The sequence below is a fragment of the Kogia breviceps genome, chromosome 19 (genome assembly GCF_026419965.1).
Source record: "Kogia breviceps isolate mKogBre1 chromosome 19, mKogBre1 haplotype 1, whole genome shotgun sequence".
Lineage (NCBI taxonomy): Eukaryota > Metazoa > Chordata > Mammalia > Artiodactyla > Physeteridae > Kogia > Kogia breviceps.
In genome coordinates, this window is record NC_081328.1 from 15,566,003 (window position 1) to 15,585,602 (window position 19,600).

At 40.3% G+C, this 19,600-nt stretch overlaps 1 protein-coding gene across 2 annotated transcripts in view; it reads right to left on the minus strand.

Moving 5' to 3' along the window:
• Window positions 1-12,912, minus strand: part of NLK (nemo like kinase) — a 137,661-nt gene extending 124,749 nt beyond the window's left edge. Inside the window, exon 1 of one of the 2 annotated variants that reach the window (XM_059047362.2) lies at window positions 11,277-12,910. In XM_059047362.2, the coding sequence (XP_058903345.1) occupies window positions 11,277-11,734 (458 nt within the window). In that variant the 5' untranslated portion in view covers window positions 11,735-12,910. Of the gene's footprint in view, window positions 1-11,276 lie in introns of both variants that reach the window. The other variant, XM_059047363.2, reaches the window with a different exon arrangement.
• Window positions 12,913-19,600: the final 6,688 nt, after the last annotated feature.

Genomic DNA, 19,600 nt, shown 5'->3' on the forward strand with positions numbered 1-19,600 from the left:
CTACTTTTCTTCAACCTGAAAAGAAATAATATTTAAGTACTGGGATAAAAAAGACTGGCCAAACTTTTAACTTGCAAGCTTAAAATTATGATTCATTTCTAAGTCATTACTTCAAAGGTACAGGAAGTAAACTTAATCTCCACACACATCACCAAGTAAACAATATGATAACATCTGAGGAATTAAATATGTAGCATTAATTACTAAGTTAAAATTGGAATGTTTTAATAAAAGACGCTTTATTGATTGACGCTAATTTGTCCTCATGAATCTTCTGTGAAAAGAGCCCCTAAAACCAATTGTTGTACCTTTCTAAAATTTCTATTTTATTGAAATGACATTTTAAACCATGTTGTAATTAACTAGTTTGTTTTTTAAAAGAATGCATCAATATTTATTTTGAACACTGGCCTTAGTACACAACCAGTTATCTTCACAATAACCTCAAATACTGTAACATGCAGAACCTGGAAAAGCAACACAAAGGAAGCCAACCAATTCAACATAGTTGAAGGTTCTCACCTAATTCTTAGGCAATTCAAACCCAAACCAAGTATACATGTGTCTCTTTTTCTGCACAGTACCATTACCTGTCAGTTTTTATGGTTTCTGGGTTACTTTTACTAAAGCTCAAACTTCCCCACATCTAAATTTCTAGCCCTGTCAAAGTAAATATAGAAAGCAATAGTTTCCTATCTTAAAAAATTAAAAAGAGAAGAAGTGGAGAAGTGAGAAAAAAAAACTTTGCATCAGGCTGCCTGTTAACTTAGATGTGCAATGAGACAATCGCCTGATAATTGCACCCTTTGGGTGCTTCTGTACTGGTAAGATAATAAAGAGAAATAAAGTCACCTGGTTTATTTCAATTTAATTACACAATTTGCAAATCTGTAGCTCTCTGCCATGGCATATTAAAAAAATTAGCATGTAAGAAAAATCACCTGCTTATGTAAATTGGAGGACGGTTTTTATCCATGCAGACAGAAAAAAAAATGGCTGCAATCTGGGTCAAATGACTAATTTTATCCATTTGTTCAAATGTCTCTCTTCACCTTTTCTCTGTAGCTCAGAGCAAGAATTTTAGGTCAAGGAACAGATAAACAAAAAGTTTCTGTGTTGTCCATTCCCCTGTAAGAAGTTTGCTGCCTCACACTACTGAGCTCTATATTACTTAAACTGAAAACAAGACTGAGAACTTTATCTAGATAACAAAACCACAACACTGAGAGAGGAAAGAAAAGAAATCAGTGGAGGATATCTGATCCAACTGGGAAGGAAAGCAAAAATGGCAAGGATCAAGTACCAATTTTACCTTTTGCTACCTTAGGCAAACAGGGCTTCAGAAAAGGAAAATACTGTAAATAATTCAGGGCAGGCAGGACAACTTCTCTACAAAGAACATTATTCCACTTTGCTCTATAAACACACCCTGTCAAGTTCTTCTGAGTCTGACATAAGTTAGATGAATGCGTTCTTGGTCATTAAATGACTACCTTCCCAGCATTCGTCGCTGGAATTCATCCCTCCCACTTATAACTGACTCCATCTCCAGGTCCAGGGGTGGACCTGACTGATCCAAAAGTAACCTTATCCCCACTGACAGTGACTGGTTCAGAAATGAGTAAACAACCCAAAAAAGGCCAAAGAGACTCTAGAACTGGGCTGGTCAATAAGGTAGTCAGTAGCCCCATGGATACTGAACACTTGAAATTTGGTTAGGCCAAATTGCGAAGTGTTATAAGCGCTAAGAGACACACTGGATCTTGTACATTTTGTATGAAGAAAGGAATGTAAAATATCTAATGATTTTTATAGTAATAACATTTGAAATGATAATATTTTGGATATACTGAGTTAAGTAAAATAATTACTAAAATTAATTTCACCTGTTTCTTTTTACTTTTTTAGTGTAGAAAATTTTAAATCACATTATGTGGCTTGCATTATACAGTTGACCCTTGAACAACTTGAAGGTTAGGGGTGCTGACCTCCCCTGCCCAGTGCAGTCAAAAATCCATGCATAACTTTTGACTCCCCCCAAACTCAACTTCTAGTAGCCTATGGTTGACTGAAAGGAAGCCTTACTGATAACATAACCAGTCGATTAGCACATATTTTGTATGCTATATATATTATATACTGTATTCTTACAACAAAGCTAGAGAAAAGAAAATGTTATTAAGAAAATCAGAGGAGAAAATACTTTTGCAGTGCTATTTACAAGATGAATCATCTGTCAGTACCTATCAATACTGTCTTATACGATACAAAACACCGTAGATATTATACGTATCACTAACGCTAGACGTCCAAAATGAAAAGATAACATGAAAAAGAAATTAATATTTACAGGTATAACTAGTCATGCATTGATAACAAAGAAGCAGCAATATGGTAGCTTTATGGTAGGCTAGTTTAATCAATATGAGTATTGGAAACATTGTTACATTTTTTTAAAAGCCAGTTACCTGTGATGATAGGCTGATATAGTTTCTCCAACTCTGAGTAAATGGGGGGGAGCAGGGAGCATACCGTATGTTAATGTAATTCTTTGAAAGCAAAGTTATAAAAGAGTAAGAAAACTAACACACTTAATTTTATATTAAACATCATTCACCTTATGCCTATGTAAGGATAGACTAGTATCTACATATATTTTATGCATTCATGACACCTTTTACTTAATTTTTTGGATATTTCTAGACTATGTGGTTTGTGAGTTTTTTCAAATTGTTACAAATCCCCAAGAAAGTTTCCAATATACTTATTTTTAAAAATCTGCATATTAAGTAGACCCACACAGTTCAAACCCATGTTGTTCAAGGTTCAGCTGTGTATCTAGGGACAGCGCTGCTGACTTACTGAGGACTATTGAGGACATCTATGAAAGTGCTCCCTTCCTGCTGTGGAATAGCTTTAGGAAGTCGAGCTCCCTCTATCTCTGGACATTGTATGCCCTAAACTGCTATAGCCTTAAAGCTGTGACACAGCTCTTTTTCTGGGAAGATCCATCTGCAAACTAGTAAATTCCCTATGTAAATTCAGAATTTCAAAGATTCGTAAAAATAAAACATTTTAAATCAACTTGCTAGTTAATGTAAGCACTGGTAGGCACATCAGCTTACCTGGTTACTCACAAAAAAATACTTAATATTAGAGTTTATTTAAATATTTAAAATCACTCCAAATATTTAGGAAGGCAAGCAAATAAGTCTAAAACATTAAAAAGGTAAAGTACTATCAGGAAAATAATACCAAATTTATATTGAGGAAAAAATTGATTGCCCATTTGCAAATAGGCAGTCCCTTCACAACTGCACCACAACATGTATAATCATTATCAATAAGTCAGTAACAGGAGAAAATGAGTCTTTTGGACAAACTGCACACTTAAAATCTGATCCAAAATTTGAAAACTCTATGTAAGTCATCCCACTGGAAAAGGGTTACATTTACCTCATCCTACATTTAAACAATTTAACAAGCTATTCAACGTCTGGAGTCCTGAAGAAAGTTGTCTTGTGGTCACTAGCAGAATCTATTTGCCCAAAGTAATGCCAGAATGCTTTACAAATATTAATGCAATTTTATAATATAAACTCAGGAAGCACAGGATTTTATAAATGAGGAAACCAAGACTCAGAAAAGTCAAATAACTTTATCAAGGTCATAGAGTTGTTGGTACGAAGGCAGGGACCAGAACCTTGTCTCCTAACAAGTTTAGTTAGTACTTTATTACCCTGTCATTTAAGAAAAAGAGTCCTCCCAAGGAAATGGTGCCTTGAATATGATAAACATCAAGTTCCCTGGTTTATTAAACTATAAATAACAATTTGGGATTTGGGAGAATTTTATTAACAATAAAAGTGCTGCTAACGCTGAAGACATTCTTTAGAAACAAACATATATGTATATATATATCAGAGGGGGAAAAAAATCATACAATCATTCTCTCATGTGCCATCAATGATCTGCTTGCTAAATTCAATGGCCTTTTTCCACCCTCATTTTTACTTTATCTGCACCAAAGATCACTCCCATCTTCCTAACAATCTTCTGCTGTGTGTAGGTTGTCAATCTATGCACTATGAACATATTTTCCTATCTGACTGCCCTTAGTTCCACCTCCAATAATTTCTTCCACCTCCAACTGAGAACATTCCCTAAGGCCCAGACCTCAGCTACCTCTACTCTTCCATTTACATATCTTAAAAAAAAAAAAAAAATTAATCTGAACAAGTCACTCTCTTACTTAAAAACTTCCAATGGTTGCCATTCCTAATGTTTCAACCTTTTTCATTATTGCCTGCCCCCAGGAGAGTTTTCAGACATTTTCCCCCTTAACTGCCCCCCCCATGAAATTTTAATACCATAGATATGTTGTATATCTGTTTATGTACTGTATGTATCTACGTGCTTTACTCATAAAAAGAGTAAGTTTTTTTTGCCCCTCTCCCACATACCAATGGTGTCTCATCTCTTCAGCAGGACACTCCAACCTCTTCAGATCTAGCTCAAGCTTGTGTCTCCACCCTTATCTCCTATCACTTCAGCAACTCCTACCCTGTGAGTCCCCCTCACAAGGGCCCATCCACCCATAATGCCCTTCCCCGTTGTTGACTCTCTCATTCTTTTTTTTTTTTTTTTTGACTCTCTCATTCTTAAGACTCAGTAGTTGAGGTATTATCTCTCCTAGGAAGCATCCATACCTTCCACAGAAATTCCTCCTCTGTATTCCCAGGGAGTATCTCCATTGCTTCATTTATGGCAGTGAATTACAACTATCCATTTACAAATCTCTCTCCCCCACTAGATCATAATCTCCTTTAAATCCTTATCATCCAGCACAGTGCCTGGCAAAGAGTCAACACACAGTAAGTGAGTATTATAAGAACAAGTGAAAATAATCTGTCCTTATGTTTTTGACAGTTTCAAATTTAGTTTCAATTCTCCATCAAGACTCCCTGAGAGCAGGGATGTATCACTTTTCATACTGTTTATTTAACTGTAAGCTCCTTCAGGGCAATACTGTGACTTAAACATCTTTATATCCCAAGGACAGTACAGATATTAGCAGAAACTTGAAACAGGTTTGCTAAATTATTAATAGAACTAAATATCCTCATTAGTGCCTACAACAGTGCTGGTCTGTAGCAGGCTGACAATAAAAATACTTTGACTAGTGACTTCCAACATTGTCAAAACCTTGCATATGATTCAATTAGCCAAACTAATTCAAAACACAGATGTGAAGCTGGGTTTCGGTAAAGAACACCAATCACGATCAAAGGTAGAATTCCCTGTACAGAGTCCCTCTATTCACACCATTACAATTAACTATTAAAGTTGAACTCAGTATAGTTTCCTTAGAAGTCATCTTTCCATAATGCCAAAGTGCCAGAATTTTTTCTAACGTCTCTTGGCTAGGTACCTTAGAACTACCGACTAGGTCTATGAAGACTTGTCATGTGCTTATTCACAGTATTACAGCTGTTGCCTCAGGCACTCTTTGTTACCCCCAAGCAACAAAAGGATCAAACTGACAAGCTATTTTAGTTAGGAAATCATTGTTGATCTGCATTAGATGACCCAATCAACAAATAATTCACGTGAGTATTATAGAAGCACAGGGAATCATAAGTAAAACCCAAATATAATCTTATAATGGAAAGAGCTTCTATCCAATGACTTCTTTCTGTTTGGTTGGATGACAAATGGAGAAGTTTCTTGGGCTTTGACAATTCCCATCAAAGAAATCAAATCAACATATTAAGGAAACTTACAGTAAACAAACAGTTGATTCTTAAACTGCTAGGACATCAACAAATCTAATAAGAACCACCAATAGACACTCAATTCTACATATAGAAGTCAGTGAAACTCTAATGCTACAAGTTGTGAAGATAATGAAATATTACAGTACTCCATTAGAAGATGGCTTTTTATATCAAGGAACAACAATGCTACAGCTGCCTAAGCTTTGAGGATTAAATCCCAGAACTTGAGACTCAAATAAATATTCAGTTAATGTCCTTTGCAAATATTCTTCTAGCATAACACATGAAAGGGAACTATATCTACCCCTATTTCTTTTTCAGGACATGCACCAGTGGTACTAACTGACAGCTAAAAAAGATGCATGTAATTTTGAGGGATATTGTTGTTTTAGCTTGTTTGAAAAGGCAACTCTTTCTGAAACATTTTTTTAGGAAAAAATCATCTTTTTTTCTTTTAAGCTGATATTCAATAGCAGAACATGACATTTCTCCCTCAGAATACAATGAGTTTCTTTTGTTGTGTTTTGGTTTTGTTTCATTTTTGGTTTTTGAATAAAATCTGCATAATCTTGTCTAGGAGCCCAAGTACAAAATGACTTCCAGTGTTACAGGCTATGGAGTTTCTCTCGCCAAGAAACCAGTTCAATATCATTAGACTGTGTTACTTTTATTTTCTCTCTTTGCCTCCTCTGCTTTATGACAATGAACCTGCAGTTTCTAAAAGTAAGTTCGTTTGTAGTTAAAACTAACAATATAGATTTCCACATTTCTAGTTTCACACGGATGCTTTGTTATGTCTAGAAGAGCAACCGTTTCCTTTTTATGGTGCAGGCTCTGCTTCTTCAAAGCTCTTTTCACAAAGCAGACCCCCCCCAAAGAATCCAGCTGTGGCTGTTAATCTTGGCTGACAGAGAAACTTCTCAATACTACAGATTCTCAACCTGTAAAACACAGTTAATAACAGAATACACTCTAGTATACCACTCTTTCTGATGCAACTAACTCCAGCATTTTCCCAAAATTATCCCAAAAGCATTCCCCATTTTTTCAAATTATAGTTTGCTATTTGAGGAGTAAGAGGACGAGAGAAAACATCAGAAAATACACGATGCCTCTAATTTTCACAAGATGAGCAAGCTAGATAATCTCTGCCATGCATAAGGATTTACACTGAATAATTTTTGATTAAATCACACATATTTCCCCTGCCTCACTGTGATCTTCTTTAACAATTCACACCTTTTCATCCAAACACAAGTAAAATGAATTTCTGCTAAAGCTGAACTTTGACAATAAGGATGTCCTTCATTTGTTACATTCTGAGAAAAAAATTAATGTCCTTCCAGGCATGGAAATCCATACTTTCTAAAACAATACAGATGATCTGGCTAAACACCTACCAAGTCCATACAAACATGTATATTATGGGCTTTTTTGCATTTGTTTTTAATTAATTGAGATAATTGGACAGAATATTCTACCCTAACTCTACATTCAACCCTCCTTACTTCCCTGGCATATAGCACAACTAAGGGGATACTCTATGGCTTTTAAAGTCATGCTTCCAAAATATAGTCTGCATGTTGATTTTACCTGATAAATCTGATCTTATGTGAAGCCACTTCTATGCACATTTACACAAGTTTGATTCTCCTACCAAAAATAACTACAATAAAAACCAGCTAACATTTATTGAGTGCTTACTGTGTGCTTGACAGTGTACTCATTGGTTTACAAGGATTACCTCATTTAATCCTCATACCAATTGTATGAGATGGGTGCTAGTATTATCCTCACTTTATAGATGAGGAGCAGAGAGGTTAAACAATGTATCAAGATCACACAGCTAGTAAGTAACTAAGTATCAGTATAGTGATGCTTAAGTTTCAAACTACTTAAATAAAAGTAACCTGCTGAAGGAATTAGAATAATAAAATTCAAAGTTCTCCAACTTTACTTGGAGTACAAAGACAACAGACTGAATGAATCCCAGGATCTTTGATCTTTCAATTAACCAGATAAGTAAAAAAAGTAGAAGCTTTTATAAAGTAGAAGCTTTTCCCAGACTCACTTTTATTAAGGTGGCAATAGGTACCATTAATTCAATCTGATATTTTCGGCTGCCAATGTCAAAACTGCCTGGGTTTAGCGGTCCTCAAACCTTTCTCATGGGGTCAACTTCCTCCAATTCTCAAAAGCATATACTTCACGAGCCCCTGAAGCCTTTATGTTATAATACATCTTTAAGAAAAGTATAACTTACTTTCCTCTGGCAAATGTGAACTACAGACAAGAACATATTTACATTATTCTCACCAAACAACTGAGGTTCCTGTTTGTGAGTTGTTTTGTGTTTTGGTTTTGCATTATGAAAATGTCCATGTGGGCATTTGAAAGCCTTGTTATCTGATAAAGAAGGTCAAATTATATACAATGCTTTGATAACCCATGAACAATATTCTGTCATTGGCAATGAATGTGTCTCAGGCTACCCCATATTACTAGGTAAACTGGAAACCTTACTTTGAGATAAAACACAGCAGACAGTTGTTAATGAAACCTTAATTGAACTGTCAAAGCACCACCTTTACCAGCAAGGTAATAGGTAATTCACTACTTTTACACAACTGTCCAACACTGATAGGTTATTCCAATAGTTAAATTCAGCAGAAAGATAAATCAAGCCTGGTAGACTAAATTGTTCAGTGATAAATCTGAATGGTAAAATGCTGCATCACTTCTACAAATATCTCTCCTTGTCTACATGGAGAAACAACAATATCCCTCAAAATTATATGCAACATATTTAGCCCTCAGTTAGTATCACTGGGTACCTGTCCAAAAAAAGAAACAAGAGCAGATATAGTTTTCATATGCTATGTCAGAAGAAAAATACTTGCAAAATGCATTAAACATATTTGAGTCTAAGTGAATCTTATAATGCCCAACTAGTTATATGGTGCTTTGAATTAAATGATGTATCATTAGGAGAATATTTTTATGTTCCATTTTAATCACTTTAGAAAATAGTTGTTTCAGACTCATTAGGTGCCTTCTAAATTAAAATGAAAAATTTTCGTTCAGTTCGTTAAAAAGTAAAAAAGCTCACTAATATCTTTAGCTTGGGTTTGAGAATACTAGTGCAATTCACTGTGGTTTGTTGTCCAGATCTCTAGTTTTATCTTACTCACGTCATATAGCAGTCAAATTCCAAATATAATAAGCAATTCAGCCGGCAAGTCATAAATATGTAAATATACAAATAGAAAAGAATTTGCATACTAAACCGCGCACCTGGAACTCTTTCCTCTTTTTTTTCATACCAAATTGTATTTCACCTGTAACAGCTGATAAAAACATTCAATGCAGCTAAGTAGAAAAACTTGATTAAAGAACAAAGGAGGACCTGACCAGGAGATCAAATAACCAAGCAGCAAAGATGCCACAACACTGTGGTAGGTGCTGGGGAAAAAACGAAGTACTCTAGCAGACACAGGCACTACCCTCACAGGGCTTACAAATGTAGTCAGTCAGACAGGGCAAACACACAACAACTGGTGTACAGTGGAAGATGGCACAGAGATGGAGGTACTTCAAGTACATGAAAAGAACTCCATGGGGTGGTAGAAGGGGTCGATCAATGAAAGAACCTAGAATGGATTCAAATCAAACACATTCAGATTTTCATGAATTGGTAATTCAGAACACCCACTACCAGAATGTTTGCTGTGGGATATGTTTCAGCACTACAGTTCCTCACCTCCCTCCCCTTAAAAAAAAAATTCCCTTAGCACCAACTTGAAGTTAAAACTTCTACAAATCACATCACCATTTGATAGAAATGTAGGTGAATAACATCTTTAGAACATAGTCAAGAATGCTGCAACCCATTTCCCTTTCAGCATCTCTAGTTCTTAGCACTGTATGCAAAGCACTAAAATGAAAGCAAGCATCCAGGTCTAAGAAAATCCAAACAAATTCTCAGTAAATCAATGACAAAATTTAAAGCAAGGAACGATCTTTTTCCTGCCCCCTGCTCCCTGCTTTGAAATCCTCAAGGGTTGGACAAGGAACAGCAGTTCACAGTGCAGTCCCTGAGGACAGGATATGGAAGGGATGAGAGGAAGGCAAGAACAGGCAGGTCCCTGAGCAGAGACTGAAAAGGCACCATTACCGGCTGCATTCTTTCCCACCAGGAATCCCACACACCTTGGAGAACTTGCTGGGAAAACACTGGACTTCACCAGTTTAAAAAAGGACGGATCGGATCACTTAGTAGCCTAGTTTATAAAATCTGAAATGTAAATAAAGATGACCAGATATAATGCAAAAAAGAAACATGTCAATTATAGCCTGAAAAGCAATGATGAAAGGAGACATTTACCAGGCTAGTTTCAAAGAGTTCGTTTTCCTGTGGTGATGGGGGCTTTTCTATATATTAACAAGAATCTTTTCTTTTTTTAAATTGAAGTATAGTTGAAGGAATCTATTTTTGAAGCACTGAAAACATCAATTCATCTATCCACACCAGAATACTTAATCCTTGGAGAGGAAAGCTCAGTTCACTCTAGTTTTCAAAGAAATAGGACCCTACAACGATAAATACATTTTGTTATAAACTACTAATCTTCCTAAGAAGGACAAACAGACAAAATGTTGCATTTAAGAAGCCCTCGGACTTTAAAAAGTATACCAGCACTAGCAAAAGTAGAGAAGTTTCATGTTTAAAAAGTATACTTCCTACTACAGCAACCAACCAAGGGATAACAGCAACTTACAGGCCACTAAATGACACTAAAACATTACACTGAATGTGGGCCACTGCATAGTTACATTCTACTGACCTCAATTGTGGTACTCATGTGTGATGCTATATTTAATGCATTCTTATCAAAAGACTAAAGCTACATACTTCCCAACTGTAGCTTTATGGTTTAAAATAAACCACTCATGCAATGACTTAACTGGTTCAACTATGAACCTTATCTTCCTTCTGGGGATCAAGATCACAAATTAAGGAATGAAAAGACAGAAAGAGCAAAGTAGTTATGCAACGTATACCCCAATGACAAGACTATTATAAAGAATCCAGTTTGGGTCAGTTGTGACATTTGCTGCCATTGGGCAACTGATTCAAACTAAATCGAACATGATGGCCAAGGTCTGTGTAGAAATAAGCATTCCATGCATTCACCTATTTACTGAATCGCCATTCAGTGGCTTGCGTAGGTTCTACACAATAGGTTTGGTAGACAACAAACTTATGTGAGTTACTCAACAGAGGGTGCTCCACCAAAGCTGTCCATGACTCCAAAGCACAAGCCTAGATAACCGATGCCATCAGGCCTCTTTACCAGGTAAGGAAGGGTGCGTTCCTACAGCTGAGCTGAGAAGCTTGTTCCACTTGGGGTGACATGGAGAAAACCATGAGAAAGGACTTGCCCAACGACAACCATGAGAAGAAACCAGGAGAAGCTGTGTTTTTCTTTGGATACTCACCAGACAACACCAAAGGCTCCATATCCAATAGGTCTATCCGGCTCAATATCCAGCTGCTGTTGTGGATGATGCGAGTGCTGATGATGGTGCGCCTTAACTGTGGCAGCTGCGGCAGCCTGTACCTGAGCTGGGGCTGCTGCAGCTGGTCCAGGAGCCTGACCCGGTGCCGGTGATGGGAAATACGGCTGCTGCTGCCCAGGGTTTAACATGGCTGCAGCTGCGGCCGCTGCTGCGGCTGCCGCAGCTGCGGAGGAGGTATGCTGCTGTACGGGGTGGACAGCAGCAGCCGACCCGGGATGAAGATGGTGCTGAGGGTGGTGGTGGTGGTGAAGGTGAGGGGGAGGGAGGTGTGGAAGGTGGTGGTGATGGTGGTGGTGGTGACCTGCTGCTGCCGCAGATGTACCGCCATTATAAGCCGCCATCATTTTTGCGTTGGCTCTTGCGCCACAAAGAGACATTCAAAAAAAAATGCCCTTTGATTGGAAAGCAAACTGGGTCAAGCTGTCATTTGGCCATTTAAAAATGAAGAAAAAACCCACTCACTCCACCTCCAAAAACATGGAGCAGAAGTGGCTTTACGTCTTCATCAGTCAATCCAGACAAGTTAGAGGATCTTGGTGTTTAATTTGGGGGTGAGTGTGTGTGGAAGGGTGTGGGTTGCCCCCAAAAATAAAAGAAAAGAGAAAAGAAAAAGAAAAAGAAAAAGGAAAAAGGGACCCCTTCCCCCCAGGTTTCCTGCCACAAGTGGGTACTAAAACTCCATCCTTAATTCGGGGGAGGTTCCAACTTTGAATGTGGGAATAAAGGCCAAACCTCCCGACCCCCTGAACTCCACACGTGAAAAGGATCAGGTAACACACCACCCTGGGAATCTTGTAAGAGGCTTGACTCATCTACCCCTTCCATTCCCACATCCTTTTCTAAACACCTACCACCTCCTCAAAAATGCAACTGAAAAAAATTCCAACCACCCCAAAGTGAAAAGATGGGGGGAAATGTTCAGGGAAACTAGCTCCCCCCCTCGAACTCTCTGGCCTTCCTACATCTCCCCTTACTCCTCGTCAGGTTGACCTGATTGGAGTGGGGGGGGGGGGGTACTAAACTTTCCCGAACAGAAAAGAGCAGGGAAGGAGGCAGGAGGAACAAGAGTAAGCAGAGGAGGCGACAGGGCAGGACAGAGAGGAGAAAGAGAACCGGGGCAAAGTGAAGGTAAGGAGGTGCGGGGAGCAATGAAAGAGAGGTGGGCAGCACTCGGACGCCCAGACACAGGGAACCGCCCCGGGAGGAGGTTAGGGTCCCGGGGCCAAAGAATGGGAGCCCCGGGAGACGGGCGGGGTGCAGTCGGAAGCGGGCTGACTCCTGCCCCCGCCGCCGGCTGCTTCTGCTGAGGAGGGTTGGGGGGGAGAGCGGGTGGGTCCCCCCGCGCGACGGCCCCCGCAGGGCTCAAGGCTGCTCCGTCTCCCCCCCTCCCCCCCACCCGGCTTCCGTCCCCGCGGCCGCTTTCTCCTCAGCCGCCGCGGCCGCTTTCTCCTCGAGCCGCCGCCTCCTCAGCCGCCGGTGCCGCCGCGGCCGGACTCACCTCCCCTAGCAAAGCCGGATAGAGCGGAGCCAGCGGCGGACACGCGCAACCAGCCGCCGAGGCCCCGCCCCCGCCTCACACTGACCGGCTACCCTAGCCAATCCACGCCCACCTGTCCGCGTCCGCCTCCAATCCCGGGCCAGGAGCTTCAGACAGGCGCACTGTTCGACCAGTGGTGACAGAGTGTGGGTCTCCTGGGGAAATCCCGCCCCCGACCCGGGATGGGCAGATCGAAAGACCAATCAAAAGGCAGAGCTGGGCCTGACCGACAAGACCAAAAGCGAATTAAACACCAAAGATCTCCGTGACATTTTCTTTCGCCTCTCTCCTCTTTTCTTTTTCTTCTTTTATTTTTTTTGGCAGAAGCAGGAAGCTGCGTGCTAATCCCGCCTGCAAAAGCTGGAAGAGAGGGGTGGAACGAAAGAACCAATCGTGAGCCGGGGACCAAGAACAGAGCAACCAATCATTGGCTTGAAGAGGAAGTGGGATGAGACTGGGACCAGATAGACACTTGAGTTGACAAATGGAAAAAAAGACTGATCTCGGTCCCACCCTCAGGCCTCCTATAGGTCAGCATTGTGGCGAATTCGCTGTCATATCAGGGACGATCAAGGGGCGGGGCCAAGTGTAAGGGGTGTGGTCTAAATAAGGGGGCGGGACCTAGATGAAGAAGGCGGAGTCCAAATCATCCATTGATTGGAATCATCTACTACCCCTTTTAAAAACATCAGGTGTGGAGAAATAGGACCAAAGAGGATGTCGAGCTTCAGAAACTCAACCAAGGTTACTCAACAAGACAGTCACTGAAGAGACTCAGTACACTGACAGTTCATAGCCTATAGCTGGTCCTCCATGGCTAATCCTTATAGTGGCAGAAAGACGCGTTATTTCGTTTTCACGACTACACGCTCATTGAACGATAGGGCTATTGATACTAATTAAGACAACAAAAATAATAAACTTAACAACAAAGACTAATTTTCTCCCATATTTTCTAGTAAGTTCTAGTCATTGAAATCTTACCAAAATAACATCTTTCACTTTCACATAACCTCACTTAATTTACTTTTCTTTAAAAATATGAAATAATAAGCTTCCAGTACCTTACCCTTACTAAAATTGTGCAATCCTGGAAATCATCGATTTCTCTTTTGCCTGCCCACTCCTCCCCTTCTAGTGAGTCAATCATCAAGTCTTAAACGCTTTTGAACACTTTTTTTTTTTTTTTTGCGTTACGTGGGCCTCTCACTGTTGTGGCCTCTCCCGTTGCGGAACACAGGCTCCGGACGCGCAGCGGCCATGGCTCATGGCTCATGGGCCCAGCCACTCTGCGGCATGTGGGATCCTCCCGGACCAGGGCACGAACCCGTGTCCCCTGCATCAGCAGGCGGACTCCCAACCACTGCGCCACCAGAGAAGCCCCTGAACACTTCTAAACACACACACACCCTTCTCCCCAGTCACCACAGTATTACCCAAATGCATGCCACTAGCATCCTGAATTAACGCATCTCCCTGCCTGCAGGTTAGCTCTCCTCTAATCCATCCTCCAATGAGAGCATTGCAATCTTTCAAAAATACAAGTCTGACCACACCCCTACCCTTGAAAAAAGTCAATAAGTCTAAATAGCCCAGCTAGATCTGGTTCCCGCCTTCCACCGCAGCCTTATCTCTCACCTCCACCCTGTATACTCCAGACATTCTGAATTTCTTTCAGTTCCTCAAGTGGTGTGTTGCCTCCAAGGCTTCATGCATATCTTCAGCTCCAAACATTCCCCACTCCACTCCTCTAACTTATAGTTCAGGTGTTCATTTTTTTTTTCTGGAAAGCTTTCCCTAACCCTGTGGTAGAGTATGTGCTTCCGTTATATAGATATATAACAAGGCACTACCTCCCTCATAGCACTGAGAACTCTTTATTTTTAATTGTTTACTGAGTTTGACCAGGACAGAAAGCTTGTCTGTCTCACTCTGTGATATGCCTGGTTCCTTGGGCAGAGTCTAAAAGGTGAAGGTAATAAAGATTTGCATGCGTTTCTGAGAACAGAAGTGGGTACCAGTCCAAGCTCTGCTATTCATTAGCTTTATGACTTAGGCAATTTAACTTTCCTGAGTTTCAGTTACCTCGACTGAAAATGAAGGTAATAATATATGTCTCATCAAGTGGAGTTGGGGATTAAATTAAGGTGATACATTTTAAAGTTCCTGGCAATATATGTTAACTCTCTTTCAATCAGAATCTTGGGGGTGGGGGGCAGGAATCTGTTTGCCATCCAGGTGATTCTTACATGCACTAAACTTTGAGAAGCACTGGCCTAGAGGAAAGGGGCTGAGTCAACTTTACTTTTCTGTATCTAGTATAGCACCTGGCACCTGGAAAGTGCTCAATGCATGTGAAATAAAGAAATACATCCAATTCACCAGAAAATTACTGCATATGAAGAGCTATTTATTCCTGCCACAAGTATTTACTGAGCACCGACTCTATCTAGGCATTGTGCTAGGTGCAACAATAGGGGAAGGGAGACACAAATTAACAGTCTGCCCTTCAGGAAGGAGCTCTAAGTCTGGTGCGAGAGTTTCCAAAGTGATGTGTGCACACACCGAGCCGTGCACAAAGTGAGCCACTGGGCTCCAAAAAGAAATTAATACAACTTCCAAAAAGAAATTAGTACAACTTCTATTTCTGCTTTTTTTTTTTTTTTTTTTTTTTGCGGTACGCGGGCCTCTCACTGTTGTGGCCTCTCCCGTTGCGGAGCACGGGCTCCGGACGCGCAGGCTCAGCGGCCATGGCTCACGGGCCCAGCCGCTCCGCGGCATGTGGGATCCTCCCGGACCGGGGCACGAACTCGTGTCCCCTGCATCGGCAGGCGGACTCTCAACCACTGCGCCACCAGGGAAGCCCTCTGCTTATTTCTTATTTCATCTTTTTAAAGTGTCCATTTGTCAGTGTTTTAGAATGTACATAATATACAGAGTTGTGTACATGCATATTATGTATAAATAAAATATGTAAATTGGGGATTTATGCTCCAAAATTTTATTTAAAATATTGGGAAATCACTAGTCTAGTGACTATTTAATGTCCATGATTTAGATCAGCTCTGTCCAATAGAAATAGAGTAACATAAAAAATTTTTAATGTTCTAGTAGTTACATTAAAAAGTTAAAAGAAACATTCTATTTGTAATTTATTTTATCTAAATCAACATATCCAAAATTTGTCATTTTAAACATATAATCAATGTTAAAAAAGACTGTGTATATATATTTTGATACTAAGTCTTCGAAATCTGGTGTGTATTTTGCATTAACAGCATATCTCAACTAAATTAAAAATTCAGTTTCCTCCGTCATACTAGCCACATTTCAAGTGCTCAATAGCCTCATGTGGCTAGTGGCTATCGTATTAGGCAGCACAGATATAGATCATGGGTTTGGATCCCTGCTCTGCCCCTTACTAGCTGTATGATCTTGGGCAAGTTCTTTAACCTACCTTAGTCTGAATTTCCTTGTCCATAAAATAGAGAGGATCCCTTACTTCTCCAACAGTTGCGATGATTCAAATAGACAATAATGGAAAGCACAAGCCCAGGGCCTGCCCCACTCCTCATGGGGGCAGTAAGGGGAGTGGTTATTATTAGTATTACACTCAAAGGCAAAGTGTCCTACGTGTCAGATGAGAAATACACTTCGGGCACTGCTCAGTTCACGTCCCCAGCATTCCATCCACATGGAGCCGGCCTGACAGACACTCAATTCCCCTTAAACACATCACCAGACAGTACAATATCTGGCCCTTTCCATTCTCCATTTTCGAGAGCTGAGCATGATGAACTGAGAAGTTGGAAGTGACTCAGCAGGATAGCACTTAAAGCCTAAAAAAAGCACGCAGGACATCAGAATGCATAAGCAGGAATAGAATGTGCAGGAAGTGGGAGGTGATCTTCCCTTTCTTCCAAGAACTGGCTCCCCCCCATGAGTTGTCTGCGGAGACTATGCGGCTCTGGGCACTTAACACTTTTGAGCTTTAGTTTCTTCATCTACTTTGAAGTAGAAAATATCTACTTCGAAGGGATATTGAGAAGATTAAATAAGGTTATGTATTAACATATGAAAGACCTAGCACAGTGCCTGACACAGATCAGCCACTCAATACAGGTAGCTTCCTTCCCACTTCTAGGTATTATTGATCATTTTTTCCCCTGGTGTCTCCATTCCCAGTGCTCTTCAGAGAAACGGGGCATGGTAAGAATCTGGGACTGGGTAAGGCCAGACAAATCCAGGTTCATGTGTTGTCCAGGCCTTCTGAAGCCTTCTATCATCCCCAGAGCTGGGCTTCCACTCAACTCAACAACATAGCTTAAGCCCCACGAGAGCTCCCTTTGCATGTATCTGAGGACTTCGGCCTCATCTTACCCCTCTCCATCTTTCAGCCCCTGGGTGAGATATTCATCCCAACTCCAAACCCCAGGACCAAACTTTAGCCCTGACTCATGTCCTTGGCCAGGAGAGCCAGGCAACGTTCAACACTTTCCCCCTTCCCAGGTGAATCAATGATGAACATTTTATCTTAGTTTTGTTAAAAAGTTTTAAACTATGTGATAAAATTGATATGTTTAACATTTATAGGTGCCCTTTGTCATTTTGACTTCTTAAATCAATAAATGAAAGTATAACTCACATGCATTGGACATACAATAAAATAAGGCATCTTTCATAATATCATATAGGAAATGTCCTATGGATCCATTTTCAGCTTGGATTCCAAATGTGATAAGATACTTTTCACTAAAAGGGCAATAAGGAGCCTGGTACTAAACTTCCACCTATCCACTCCCAGTACATCAAGTTGCAGAGCTCAGCCTCCAAGACAGAATAAAGGTTGCCCTCCCTAAAAGCCCTCAAAGACAGTGGTCCCAGGTTAGAAAGAGAGTTGCAGCCTTAAATAGCAATTCCTAGATTAGCAAGTGAAACCAAGTTCTCTAGGACCACACTGAGCACTGTGTAGGCAAAGAATAAGACTGGTTCCAATGCCTTGCTGCAAATTGGAATCACCTGGGGATCTTTAAAAATTACTGAAAGCCTGGCTTCAGTGATGTGATGGTAAATGTTTAACACTCAGCTCTTTAGAAAGAAAGAAGAAAAAAAGGCCCTGATTTGTAACCCATTTCCATGGTATGAAAACTTCTACCATGGTTGATTTCAAGTTACCAGTATGATTTCACTAAAGGTGGAACTGGGAAGAGATATATACACAACAGTCCCCTAAGGCACGTGGCAGCTGACTACTGCCTAGCATCCATCCACCCCATTTATCTGGTATGGGGTCTGGCCTGGGCATCAGTATTTTTTAAATCTTCACAGTAGATTCTAATGTGTTTGCAGCAAGCTTGGAACCACTGGGCTAAGGGCCTCATAATAAAGGCCCAGAAACAAGAAACAGGCCACTTCACTGTCTTTCAGTGAAAAATATAACTGACAACTAGATTTAATATTTGCCTCCTCATATCAGTACATTTTCTCCCACTAGGCAAGCCTCCACAGGAAACTAAATCATTGGCAGAAGGTTGCTCAGTGGGCATGGTCTCAGGGCACAGGGTGGAGGCGTGGAGGGGAGGCTGGTGGGACATCTGAAGAGCCAAGGTCATTTTACCAATGTAATTGTCTGACTGGAGATTCCTGGTGGTGCTGGAAATACTGATGAATTCCCCCTCTGGGACACCCCTCCAGGGATATCAGGAGTCTTCCATTAAAACCATCTGTATTCTGACTGGGTGGCAAGCACTTGATTTGCTTAATTCTTAATTGTTACACTTTCAGCTGTGCTGATTGAACCCTAGTCATTTTGGCTGAAGTGTACCTAACTCTCCACAGGGGAGGTGAGGGAGGAATGGCGTTTTCTTCTAGAGATGGCTAACAGGGCCCCATCTCTGGGTTCCCATAGCCCCTTCTGTTTATTTCTCTCATGGTACTTATAACACAGCATCACAGATGTTTACTTGTCTGATGCTCTGGGAGCTCCCTAAGGGCAGAGACTGTGTTCCTGTTTTTCTGTGCATCCCCAGTGCCCAGTGTTGGTTCTTAAGATGAAGTAAAATGAGCTCATCCATCACATTATAAAGTATTTTTATCTTACTTTTTAAAACACAAATAATTCACAAATAGATGGTTTTAAAATTTTCAGTTTTCTATTTAAGCAAATTCTCCCTTGATCCTCTCATCCAGTCCTACTCTCCTGAGAGGTAACCACTATTCTCAGATAAGTGTGCATCCCAACTAGACTATTTTATGGTCATTTACACACACACATACACACACACAAATAGAAATATATGGTTTTATTTTTTGTGTTTTAAAAATACGTGCTACAGAAACTAACACACCATTGTAAAGCAATTATACTCCAGTAAAGATGTTAAAAAAAAAAAACGTGCTATTATCCTACACATCTAGTCTTTATAACATGCTTTTTCACTTAACAATATGTTTTAGGGATCTTTTCATGTATTTATTGTTCAATGTATTTATTGTTCTGCTTTGTTCTTTCAAAATGTTGAATTCGAAAGGAGACCCTGAAACAAGTATTCAAGCACAAGTACTTTATGTGAGAGGTGATACTAGAAAATACCAGTAGAGGGATGGGGAAGTGAGACAAGGAAGGGAAGGAAGCCAATAAAAGGTGTTTTATCAAGCAAGTCATCACTGTAGGTAACCAGAGCTCAAGTCCTTGAGGAACTCTGGG